Genomic DNA, 12,168 nt, shown 5'->3' with positions numbered 1-12,168 from the left:
GGGACACGGGAAAAAGGCGTGGTTTCTGCCCGGGCTCAGGGCCCTGTGGGTGGCACGGGACATTGGGGGCCCTGCTTGGCATTGCCCTGTCCCTGTTCACCCTCCTGCTCTCTCCATCCTTAGGTCTCGCAAACCACGGACAGACCAGGCACATGGTAAGGGGCGCTGTGTGGCCAGGCCTGGCAGCCTGCTGGCATGCACACACGTGCCTGCTTGTACACGTGCACACACAGCATCCTCGGGCCATCAGAAGGTCTAGCCAGGGATGTGAGCCAGGGGGCACAGCCTACCTGATGGGGGGGGGGGTTTCCTGGGGAGCACATGGTCCTGGCTGCCTGCCAGTAAACTCGGGTGGAGGGGTATGGGGACACATGCCCATCACCAGAGGGCTCCCCAAGGGTAGACCTGTTGGTGCCTCATACCCCCTGCCCCCCAGGGACCAAGCCGGAACCTCCTGCTCAATGGGAAGTCATACCCCACCAAGGTGCGCCTGATCCGGGGGGGTTCCCTGCCCCCCGTCAAGCGACGGCGGATGAACTGGATCGATGCCCCCGATGACGTGTTTTACATGGCCACCGAGGAGACCAGGTGGCCCCCCACCCTGGGCTGGGTGGGCTGCAGGGGCGGGGACCGGGGTGAGGGCGGGGAGGTGGCCAGGCCTGGCGCTCTGACCCTCCGCGTTGCAGGAAGATCCGCAAGCTGCTCTCGTCCTCGGAAACCAAGCGTGCCGCCCGCAGGCCCTACCGGCCAGTCGCACTGCACCAGGGCCAGGTCCTGCCGCGGCCACCGGCCCCGGTCAACGATGAGCCCATCATCATCGAGGACTAGCGGCCGCCCCGCCCGGCCCCGGCCCCACCGCCGGGCTTTGGTAGTGGCCCCTCCCGTGCCCCTCCCTCGCAGAGAAGCTCCTTCTGTGGACACTGGGGGAAGAAGCACGGTTTAACTTATTCCGGAATGCCCAAGAGTCATTTTTAGCTTTGTGTTTACTTTCCGACTGGAGCGAGAGGCGGCGCCCTTGGCGGCCGCGGGCCTGGGCGCCGTGAGATGTTGTTGTGTTCTGTTGAAGGTGCCATTTTAAATTTTATTTTTATTACTTTTTTTGTAGATGAACTTGAGCTCTGTAACACTTACCCCTGGAATGTTAGGGCCGGTGGCCGGCCAAGCTGCCCAGCAGGGTTGGCCCTTTGTCTTTTCAAGTAATTTTCATATTAAACAAAACAAGAGAAAAAAAAACGTAAAAAAAAAAGACAAAACCACATGGCCTCCCTCCGTGTCTTTCCTCCTCTGCGCCTCGCCCTGTGTGGGCTCCCGGGTCCTGCCTCCACACCTCTGAAGGCCGCGGACCTGGAGGGAGGCACGCTGCGAGCCCTGCCCAGACTGCAGATGGGGCCTTCAGGCCGGAGGGGCTGCCTTCCGGGGTGCAGAGGCCATCGCTCTGCCATACCCCCGCCCCCTCCCTGCAGCCTCTACCAGACGCCCTGTCCTTCCAGGGTCAGCAAAAGGGTCAACCAGGCCCATACCCCTGTGGTGACAAGAAACTCCCAGAGGGGCAGGGCTGAGATCCGTGGGGCCGGGGAGGTGGTGGGTGGGGCCTGGGTGTCCCCTGACCTCACTCGCCCCAGCTGTCTGGGGTGATGGGCAGTGGGGAGGGGCAGGGACCAACTCTCTAGCAATGGTCAGTTGGTCTGGCCTGACCCATCAGCGGGAGGGAAGGGCCGTGCCACGGGGGCCAAATGCTTGTGGCCTGAGTATGGTGGGCGTGCGCTTCTGGCTTGCAGCCTCCCCTGCCCTAAGGACCAGCCCTGAGCCCCCTGGTGTACGCTTCCCCTAAGGCCTGTGGGAAACTGCCCCACCTTTGGCCGAACAGGTCCTGCCTGCCCCCCAGGGTTGAGGCTGTATACCTTCAGCCCCTGCCCCTGGGGCAGGCAGCACAGCTGGGCCCCCCACTGGCTACCCAGGCCTCCTGCCCCTCCTGGAGGGCAGGGCTGGCTCCGTCCAGCTGTCAGGGTCCCTCCTCAGAGCTGAGGGGCCGCCCCAGCAGGTGTGAGATTTCTGCAGCGAGAATTTGCTCAGATTTCAGCCAGTCCCTTGTTCTCAGAAATCCTACCTCGGCCCTGGCCCTGCCCCTGCCCCTGCCCCCCACTGCTGCTGGGAGAGGCCCTGGCTCAGGGCCGCACCACAGGCTGCCCGCCCCAGGGGCCATAGGCACTAGCTCCCTCAGCAGCCCCTCTCTGATCCCTGCTCCCCACTCCACCAAGGCGTGGGGTGATGTGTGGAAATCTCAGCGAGGAATTAAAATAGAAACCACTTATGCTCCCATCCTAGAGACAGAGATAAGAGGTTCCTTGCCTGCCCAGCATGTCCACTGGGGCCCCAGCAGGGTGACAGAAGTTGGCACCAGGGGCTGCGTGGTGCACACCTACCCATGCCCACCCCAGACCGCCCACCAAGCCCCTACCCCTGATATACACACCTCAGTTACATTGTCAGGTGGGGGCTGGGGCTGCCAGCGACCTTGGAGACACCCGCCCCAGAGCCTCAGCTTCTGCCCCTGGCGGCCCTGCCCTTCTGCCGCTGCCCTCTGGCCTTGCTGGAGGCATGTGGTGGCTGTGGGGTGTCCCCAGAACCCTGTACTAGGGCAGGAGCCCTGAGGACTTGGATGGGGTCTCCCTACTACTGCCTTCTCCACAGCTATCCTGGCTGCATGGCCACATTGGGGTGCATATTGGAGGCATGCATTTTCCTGCTGGGGGCCAGCAGTCAGCGGCCCACAGGACTGCACCCCCACCCTTCAGCTCAGTTGTCCGTAGAGGGGTTTGGCCTGGTGACCCTCTGCTGTGGGGACAAGCCACTAGTATCCATGCTTGCCCCGGCCCTGGACTGCCCCTCCAGGCCCTACCCACCCACTGGCAGCCCCCTGCCATTTGCCAGTGTTGATGTGGGTGCAGAGAAGGCCCATCCGCAGGGCGTGGTGCCACTGCAGTCCCAGGACAGGCCTGAGTGGTGCAGACTGAGGCCGCTGCCCGGCAGCCATCGATCTAGGCCCACAACAGTCCCAGAGTATCAGGAAGCTGCTGGCCTTGGCCCAGGGGCTGTGGCGGAGGGGGGGTAGCAGGGGCTGGACACTCCCCCTCTGCAGGAAGGGCTCGAGGAGGCAAGATCTCATTCCCTTGCCCCCCACCTCAAGGGGCTTCAGCCTCCAGGCAGGGTCGGGGCTTTCTGGGGCCCTGGCCCAAGTGGCCTTCCAGAAGCCAGCCCCTCCCCCAGGGCTGTGGAGGCAGGTAGGTAGAGCCCCGGCCCCGCAGAGGACAGGGTGACAGGTGGGGGGCGGGGTGCGGAGGCTCATGAATTATTCAGGAACACCCGATGCCGGCCGGCCACTCTGCCCAAGGAGAGGACAAGCCCGTGGTTGCTCTAGCCGCCACTTCCCGCCTGAGCTGGCAGTGGTCCAGAGGCAGGGTGTGGATGGTGGGGGGGGTGTTGGGGGGGCAGGGCGCTGGGCCGGCTGGTCAGTCAGGCTTGGGGGTCACACTGCTGGGCCATTGTCACCATGGAAATAGCAGCAGTGGTTGCTGGGAGGAGACTTCCCGCTGGGCTTCTGGGCTTCCATGAGTGTCCTCCTGGGGCCAGAGCCACTCCTGCCTAGGACCACAGCTCCCTCCTGCACTCCTTGCATGCCGAGACTGTGTGGAAACGGGCGTAGGTCCTGAGGCCCCAGAGGGGGTTTCTCCACCTGATAGGGAGTCAGAGGGCAGTGGAAACGGGATGGGGAGAGGCTGTGGGACCGCAGAGCTATCCTGATGAGGCCCAAGGCTGAATCTCCAGGATGGGGGAGTGGGTAGGGACCGTTGAGGCAGGGCAGTGGATGGAAGGGGACTGGGGGTCCCTGGGAGAGCTGTGGAGGGTGACAGAGTGGCACGCCTCTACAGGGGGTGCTTCAGGGTCAGGGGTCTGGGGGCTGAGGCCCTGGGCTCCTGGCAGTCAGCAGTCTGGAGGATAGATACTGGGGCAGGATCCCGGCGCCTGGGGCAGAAATGCGAGCTGGAATGTCAATTCACTTGTGCACAGCACCAGGCAGAGAGCGCGTTCCTCGGGACCCCTTCCAGGAACCCTCCAGCCTTCCCCCTCCTCTGCCCCATCCCTGGCCGCCCCTGAGTGGGAGTGCTTGCACAGGTCGCCTTTAGCGCGCACCACTACCCCGGCGGGACCCCTCCGTGCTGACCGCCCCTTCACGTCCAGGTCCCTGGCCTGGCTCCACACTTTCTCCTATTTCGGAAGGGGCAGGCGCCGTTTCTAGACGGTACGAAGGTGAGGGCGCTGAGGGGTCCCACCCTGGCGGGGACCGAGACCCGGACTGGCCCGGGGGCTACCGCCCCGCGGGAAATGTCGCTCGCCTCCCGCGCGGCGATGCTATGGAAACCAAGTAACAAAGGGACGCAAGGCGAGCACAGCGCGCGCTCCCGCGCGCGCGGCTGCCCAGCGGCAGGGGGTCCTCCTGGAGCTCGCGCCGCACCACGACCGCGGGGCCTCGGGACCAGTCCGTCCTTCCCTGCGTCCGTTCACATATTCCTGGCTCGCCCCGCTTCCCAGGGCCTCCTCAGAGCCGAGGGGGCCGCGAAGTCCCTGTCCCCCGCCCAGCTGCCCCCACCTCGCAGTCACAGCTCCCGGCCCGGCCGGGCGGCCCCGACGTTGCCATGGAAACAGCTGGAGCGCGGGCGCCACAACCACCGCCGGGGCGGGCCCGGGTAGATAACACCTTGGGTACAAGGGGCGGCGGCCGCCAGGCCAGGGCCCACCCGCCACCCCGGGGCAGGTGCTCCCCCGCCGCCGCGGCGCCCCTAGGCGGCTGGCAGCCCAGGGGCGGGGCTCCAGAGGTCCCGCCCAGGCCGTGGAGCCAATGGGCACGCGGACGCTCTGGCGGGCGGGGCCGGGCGCGGGGCGGTGGCGGCGGCCGAGGCGGGCGCGAGCTGAGGGCGAGGACCGACCAGCGCACCGACCATGGCCTCCAAGTGCCCCAAGTGCGACAAGACCGTGTACTTCGGTGAGTGCCTCAGCCCGGCCTGTGCCCCCGTCCTTCGCCGCCAGACCCCTGCTGCAGAGACGCGCGCACCCCGCGGGAACTCATCACCCTCCCGGGGTGCGGAGCAGGGAGCCCTGCTTGCCGCGATCTGCCCACGCGGTGCCGCTGGAGGGTGGGGCTGCGACGAGGCGGGAGCCCGCCACGCCCGGGCCCGATCCGGCCGCGAGGATCAGGGCAGGGATTCTGAGTGGCGATGCGTGGAGGTCCCTCCAGCCGAGGCGGGGAGATCGGGGGAGCCCTCGGGGGCCGGTGCGCGCCTCGCGGTTCTCAGGGAGGTGTCGGGCGGGGCTACAGACTCCCGCGCGCGCTCGGGTTTTTCTCAGCCCCCGCCCTAGGCCCGCCGCCCCGCGGACACGTGGCCGGGCCCGCGTGGCCCGAGCAATGAACTCCCAACCCCCACCCGACCTTTGCCGACACCGGGCCAGGCCAAGTCTGGGCTCTGTCTGGACTCAGTCCACACTGGGACAACCTTGGCCTCTACCTCCCGCGAGTCCCAGCGTGCTTGCTTCCTTGGTGCGTTTCTCCGGAGTTTCCGGAGTGGGTGGAGACACGCAGGTTCCCTGGGGCAGGAGAGGACACTGGTCTGGAAGCAGCCCTGTGGCTGAGCCCCCTTCCCCTCAAGGTCAAAAGAACCCAGGACAGGAGGGCTAGCAGACTAGCAGGCAGAGATTCCCCTTGTCTCAACCAGGATGCCCCCTGGGTGTCAGGCCCCCTCCGCACCCCTCTCCCCAGCCCCAGGCAGCTGCTCGCCCACTCTCATGCCATTCCCTGGCTTACTCATCCTGGGCGGCTCCCAGCTTTGCCCTGTCCCTGCCCACCTGCCCACCCACCACTAACAAGAGACAGCGCCAGAGGGGAGGGTAGCCAGAAGGGCTTTGACACACAGAGATTGCCCGTGTTGGACAGGGGACAGTGGCCCGGATCTGGGCTGGGGCTGGCCGTTGGGTGGCGGGAGGAAAAGACCGACACTTTGTTTGCTGTTAGCAGCGGGGAGGGACCGGATTTGGCCTGAAGTGCTTCTGCAGTGGCTCTGAGCCCAGAGGCTTCCAGCTGCCTCCCCAGGAGCCCGCCAAGGCCTCTGTCCCCACCCCAGGGGGCAGGGGACAGTCCCAAGGCTCCAAGGCCAGTCTGGTTGCCTGCGACTGTGCTCCAGGCCAGGCCAGGCTGGCTTGGACAATTAGGCCTTTGGACAACCCGGAAAAGTGCTTCTGCTTTCCCGTGTGGCACTGGCTTCCCCTGAAAAACAAGGGCGCCTCAGACCCACTGGGCTGGCTTCTGCCCTGCTGAAGGCACCACGGGGGTGGGGGTTCCCGGATCTGGCCTGTTCTGTCCCCTGCTGCCACCGAGGCTTTCTCTACCCCAGTGGCCCACACCTCTCAAGTGGACCCAGTGCCAGGGACACCCAGAATGCTGGCCCCTCTGCCTGTGTCCCCAGAAACTCATGTGACCAGTGGAGAGCCATTAAGTCCAGTCTGGTGTGACTTTTGGGTCAGCAGGTCATCCCCCTGCTCTGGTGTGGCCCCGAGCCTGGCCAGGTAGCCAGACAGCAGCTGTCTTGGCCACCGATGGCCAGCACAACCCCTTCCAGGCCTGGTCGGGGTTCTTGGGCATGGGTGGGGCCCTGGCCAGCAGAGTCCCTGCATCCTGGAGCAGGGCAGTTCTGGCCAGAGAAATTGGAGCTGTGCTGCTTGGGGGCTGGGAGCCCTGGAGGTGGCCCTGGCCTGGCCTTACCTAGCAGGTTTTGGGGGGCCACGAGAGAGCTGACACTTGTCCCCCACCTGGATGGCCCCAACCAGTCTCCCAGCCCCTGAGCAGCACCCTCAGGCCAGGTACCTCAACTCTGTGGGCTTTTTCAGGAAGGGGTCCCCTGGGCACCGCCTCTGTGACATGGAGCCCAGAGAGCCGCTGGCCCTCGGCCACCTCCTAGGGCCCAGCCCTCGTGCCTGCCTCCTCCCCAGGCCTCTGGCCCGGCCCCTTCCCTTCAGCATTCCGGCTCTGCTCCAGCCTTCCTTCCTGCCCCCTCCCCTCCGCCCTTTTCCTCCCAGCTCCCGTGGGTAGGCCCCTGGCTTCCGTGCTGTGGAAGAGGCCTGGCCCTGGAGAGGGTGCAACCTCAGACCTTTGGTGCCAAAGCAGCCAACAAAGGTGGGGGGGTGGCTCCCAGGAAGCTAAATATAGGTGGGCAGGGGTCCCACAGGGGGACCAGGGACAGGCCACACTGTCTTGACCTGGGCTTGCCTCCCCCCAGGACCTGCTCCCAGCTGCCCAGGCCTCAGTCTGAGGGGCTCTGCCAGCTCCCTGAGGGCCCTGGCATGGGGCGGGCCCGGGACCTGGATGAGCGGGAGACGCAAGTGTGGAGGGAGGCAGGGAGGTATGTGGAGGGGGAGGGACAGGTGTGAGGGAGCAGGTGTGAGGGGAGGCAGGTGTGTAGGGAAGGCAGGTGGGAGGAGGAGGGACAGGTGTGGGGGAGCCAGGTGTGTGAGGGAGGGACAGGTGTAACCCAGGCAGTCACTGCAGCCCTTGAGGGGACTGGCTTCAGTGGGGGTGTGGTCATGGGACTGCCATGTGTCCAGGAGTGCAGGGAGGGTGACCGGTGGCCAGGGTAAGGATAGACCGTGGCTGCTGGGCTGGCCGCTAGGGCCTTTGCCCAGGCAGGCAGGTGGAGGAGCTCCTCGGTTTTGGAAGGAGCCCTGGGCTGAGGACACTGCCAGAGAGGAGGGGTGGGTGTGGGGGGCTAGTGGGCAGGGGCCCTGACCATTCACCCCCCCTTCCCCGGCCCAGCCGAGAAGGTCAGCTCCCTGGGCAAGGACTGGCACAAGTTCTGTCTCAAGTGCGAGCGCTGCAGCAAGACGCTGACCCCCGGTGGCCATGCCGAGGTGAGGCTCCCCTGTCCAGCCTGGTTCCCTTCCCCAGGGCGCGGGGGTGGGGGTGGGGGTCTAGGGAGCAGACTGGGGGCAGCCCCTCACCCCTCATCCCCCTGTCTAGCATGATGGGAAGCCGTTCTGCCACAAGCCCTGCTATGCCACACTGTTTGGACCCAAAGGTGAGTGTGGGCACAACCCCAGCTGGGAGGGGTGACCCAAGGAGTAGAGGCGTCTGGGAGGGGTGACCCAAGGAGGGGTTCGCCTGGGGGGGTGGGGGTGCCTGGGGGCGTGGCCCTGGGGGATGGCCTTGGCTGTGTTCTCTGACTCTGTTGGCCAGGGCAACACTGATTCTTGGGCCAGCACCACAGATACAACCTCCGGCTGGAGGTGCAGGGGAGACCCCCTGGGAGCCCCCCCATTCTGCCTCCTGCCCCTGACTCTGGAGTCCTTTCCCCTGGCCAGCAGCCCCTTCCTGCTGGAGCCTTTGACAGGTCTCCAGTCCCCCAGGCCCCTTCCCAAATCTGCCTCAAGCCCACAGATGCCCCCAGGTGGGGGGTGGGGGTGGGAGGGCAGTAGTGTGGTGGGGTGGCCGTGACCTGATGGAATGGGCCGTGAAGGGCCATCCCCTTTCTGAGAAGCTTGAGTGTGTGTGTCGGGGGGGCAAGCCGCTGGCCACCCAGCCTACAGGCACCTGGCGCCCCCAGGTGTGAATATCGGGGGTGCTGGCTCCTATATCTATGAGAAGCCGCCGGCTGAGGGCCCCCAAGTCACCGGCCCCATCGAGGTTCCTGTGACCCGTCCTGAGGAGCGAAAGGCGAGCGGCCCCCCCAAGGGGCCCAGCAAAGGTGGACTCGGTGGGGTGCCCGGAGGGGAGGGTCTGGAGGGGGGCGTCCCAAAGGGATGGTCCGGATGGGGGGGCATCCGGAGGCGGGTCTGAAGTGGGGGGTGTCTGGAGGGGGGCTTCTGGAAGGGGGCTTCAAGGAGGCCACTGACCCCCTGCCCTGCTGGCTCTGGCGCCTCCGCAGCCTCCAGCGTCACCACGTTCACCGGGGAACCCAACATGTGTCCTCGCTGCAACAAGAGGGTCTACTTTGGTGAGTGACACGCTCGGCCCCCGCCTCGCGAGGCCTCCACGCGAGGGGTCTCGCCTCACCCCTGTGCTCCCTCCGCAGCCGAGAAGGTGACTTCCCTGGGCAAGGACTGGCACCGGCCGTGCCTGCGCTGTGAGCGCTGCGGGAAGACCCTGACGCCCGGCGGGCATGCGGAGGTGAGCCGGGTGGGTGCGGGCGGGGCCGGCGCGAGCCGGGCGGGCGCAATCGCTGAGGCGAGAGGGTCAGCCGTGCTGCTGCCCCCTGGTGGCCGGAGTGGAGAATTGCGGCCCCCAAGGGGCTGAGCCCACCCCAGGCCTTAGGGTGGGAGGGCTCCCGGGAAAGGGAGAGGCCGGCTCCAGGGCAGTGGGAGGCCGAGGAATGGGGACCCCGGCCTCAGCTCTTCCTCCCATCTGAACCTAGCACGATGGCCAGCCCTACTGCCACAAGCCCTGCTATGGAATACTTTTCGGGCCCAAGGGTGAGTGTGGCTAGGGGAGCCTGTCCACCCCCAACCCCTCTTCCCCCCGCAACCCTCCTGTCTTCCCTACCCGTCACACACAGCCCCATCCCCCCACCCCCATCACACACACCCATCAGCCCCTGCCCCCACCCGCCCCCCTCACCTGGCCTCTCTCCGCAGGTGTGAACACCGGAGCTGTGGGCAGCTACATCTATGACAGGGACCCTGAAGGCAAAGTTCAGCCCTAGGGCCGTAGCCTCTCCAGACCCCTGTGGGGTGGAGACCCAGGGGCTGCCACCTGCCAGCCCTGCCCAGCCTGGCCCACTGCTTGGCGCCTGGGAGAGAGTGACCGGCTGCCCAGACCCCACCACCCCTGTGTATCCTCGTGCAAGCCCAGGAGGGGAGGGGGGCCCACCTGGACTCCCCCTCACGCAAGGCTTGCCTACCCCCTTCTGGCCACATCTTCCTAGCAGGCTGCCTGTTACCCTCCTGTGTCCCCGTGTGTCCGTGTCCCTGTGTGTTCCATGTCTCCATGTCCCTGGGTGTGTCTTGTGTCCCCATGTGTCTCCGTGTCCCTGGGTGCCTGTCCCTGCATGTTTCATGTCTCTGTGTTTCTGCGTGTGCCTATGTGTCGCCAAGCTTATGTGTCTCTGTGTCCCTGCATGTTCCATGTCTCCATGTCCTTCAGTGTTCCATGTTCCATGTCCTTGCGTGTTCCATGCTCCGTGTCCCTGGGTGTCCCCTGTGTCTTCGAGCCCCCTGTGTCTTGAGTCCCATGTGTGCCATCTCTGAGCGGCTACCCTCCTCTCCTCTGCTGCCCCCTCCCCGCCCACCAGTGTTATTTATGCCCCCCCTCTCCGTTGATGGCCACACCCTTCACAGCGTCCCTGCTGGGTGCCCTCACACATCAGACACTAAGCACCGTGGAGACTTTTGCTGCCAATAAAGAGTTGGAGAATTGCAGGACCTGGCAGGCAGCTTTGGCTCTGGGGGTGGGGCAGACAGTGGACCTGGGCAGTGGCTCTTGTTCCATCCACAGATGCCTGGTTCCTGGGGGCATGGGGAGGAGTCTTATTTCCAAAGGTGTTGGGTGGGGGGAGGCAGGGTCCTGAGACATTTCTCTGGTCACCAAGGCAGGGCTCAGTGATGAGGGGGGAGTAGACGGAAGGACTGGGGCACTGGGGCCTTGGGCTCTCCACTTTAGACACTGCTGCCAGTATTGAGGTCTGGGGAGGGGGCTCAGGCTCCCCGCAGTGGTTCCTGGCCAGGTGCAGGTGGGCGTGGGGTCCAGAGCAGAGAGAGCTCTGGGCTGTGCTGAAGGGAGGGAATGCAGAGGCACGGGGAGTGCCAGCTCTGGGAGGAGAGGTAGAGGCCTGGGGATGGCTAGAGCAGGCAGGACGCGCCAAGCGAGTGCCCAGGGGCAGGGTCCTCCGCAGAGCTGGGAGCTGGCGGGGGCGGGCCGAGGCAGGCTTCTGCAGACAGGCTGCTTCCGCCCTTGTCCACGGGGCGGCGCAGAGGTGGAGATGGGTAGCCAGTTTGGGTGGGGTGGTCCCAGGGTTCAGGCCAGGAGTCTGGGTTAGCAGAGAAGTGAGCAGCTACTGGGCCCCCAGCCCTCCCCTCTGCCCACCTTCCGTCCCAGGCAGCCCGCCAGAGGGTGCCCTTTCACTTCCGTGTGAACATGTGGGGCAGAAACACGCCCAGCCTTCCCACCCTGCCTCAGACTCTGTGCCCCCCACCACTGGCCCCCCACCCCTAGATGACCCCCAGCACTAGAGGCATTGGGCCTGGTCACCAGGGGGCCGCCTCTCCAGCCACACAGGCCCCTCCCCAACCTCCCTGTGTGGCCCTGGCCATTGAACCATGCTGCTATCTGTTCCTGGGTGCCCTGGCTAGCTCCAGTGTCCGGCCAGGCCATGGCTCCCTGCGTGGACAGCGGCGTCTCCTCCTACCTGGCTGGCGGCTGGGACAGAATGTACTGCTCAGCGGGACGGGGGCTCTGGAGCAGGGACCCCGAGCATGGTCAGCCCCCCGCACAGGCTGAACGGGGGTTCAGCCGCCCCTGGGGCACAGGCGCCATGCCCAGAGTGGCCCTCTCCGCCCCCCGCTAAGCCCCCCTGACTTTCCTGAGTGTCCCGTCCCTACACTGGGTGGGGGTCAGGGGCCTGCTGAGAGCGCAGCATGGGAGAACATGGGTGGCACCAAGGGGTGAGGGGTCTGCCTCGAGCAGCTCAATCCCTGGCCCCACCAGGGACAGCATCCCCACCCCCCACCGCAGGCCTGGCCCGGGAGGGGCCGCTCCACTTCCTGCCGGCAGAGAATGAGGGCCGCAGTGTTTGTTTCTTAGGGGTTGTCATGGCAAACGGGACAGGCGCCTCTACTGTTTGTCTCCGTGCATGGTTGCTGGGCCGCGGGCGCTGGCGCCAGGGCTCTCCTCGCACCAAGTACAGGAAGACACTCCTCCACCTCCACCCCAAGCCACGAGCCAGGTGCTTCCTCGGACTCCATAATCCCTGATGCCCACGCCCCCGCCCACCCCTCCCCAGGACGGGGGAGGACAGGAATGCACGCCTTTGCCCTGGTGTGGCCCATCTTCACTGCCCCTCCCTGGGAGACTGCCCGCCTGGGCCTCCACCCTCAGCCCTGGGACTCATGCCAGGCAGTGAGGGCCTCACTAGC

At 66.1% G+C, this 12,168-nt stretch overlaps 2 protein-coding genes across 5 annotated transcripts in view; both read left to right on the top strand.

Moving 5' to 3' along the window:
- Nucleotides 1–1,256, top strand: part of MTA1 (metastasis associated 1) — a 48,520-nt gene extending 47,264 nt beyond the window's left edge. For all 4 annotated transcript variants that reach the window (XM_077128357.1, XM_077128356.1, XM_077128355.1 and 1 more), the window contains 3 exons: nucleotides 124–155; nucleotides 437–588; nucleotides 687–1,256. In XM_077128357.1, the coding sequence (XP_076984472.1) occupies nucleotides 124–155; nucleotides 437–588; nucleotides 687–828 (326 nt within the window). In that variant the 3' untranslated portion in view covers nucleotides 829–1,256. The remainder of the gene's footprint in view (nucleotides 1–123; nucleotides 156–436; nucleotides 589–686) is intronic.
- A 3,669-nt stretch (nucleotides 1,257–4,925) lies between these two features.
- On the top strand, nucleotides 4,926–10,455 carry CRIP2 (cysteine rich protein 2). Its single transcript, XM_077128353.1, has 8 exons — nucleotides 4,926–5,041; nucleotides 7,859–7,953; nucleotides 8,063–8,120; nucleotides 8,646–8,786; nucleotides 8,967–9,035; nucleotides 9,114–9,208; nucleotides 9,453–9,510; nucleotides 9,673–10,455. The coding sequence occupies exons 1-8, from the start codon at nucleotides 4,999–5,001 to the stop codon at nucleotides 9,738–9,740; spliced, it is 627 nt and encodes a 208-aa protein (XP_076984468.1). The 5' UTR covers nucleotides 4,926–4,998; the 3' UTR covers nucleotides 9,741–10,455.
- Nucleotides 10,456–12,168: the final 1,713 nt, after the last annotated feature.

The sequence above is a fragment of the Tamandua tetradactyla genome, chromosome 14 (assembly GCF_023851605.1).
Source record: "Tamandua tetradactyla isolate mTamTet1 chromosome 14, mTamTet1.pri, whole genome shotgun sequence".
Classification (NCBI taxonomy): Eukaryota; Metazoa; Chordata; class Mammalia; order Pilosa; family Myrmecophagidae; genus Tamandua; species Tamandua tetradactyla.
The sequence above is the reverse complement of the archived record's forward strand: the minus strand, read 5'-3'. Positions and strand labels throughout refer to the sequence as shown.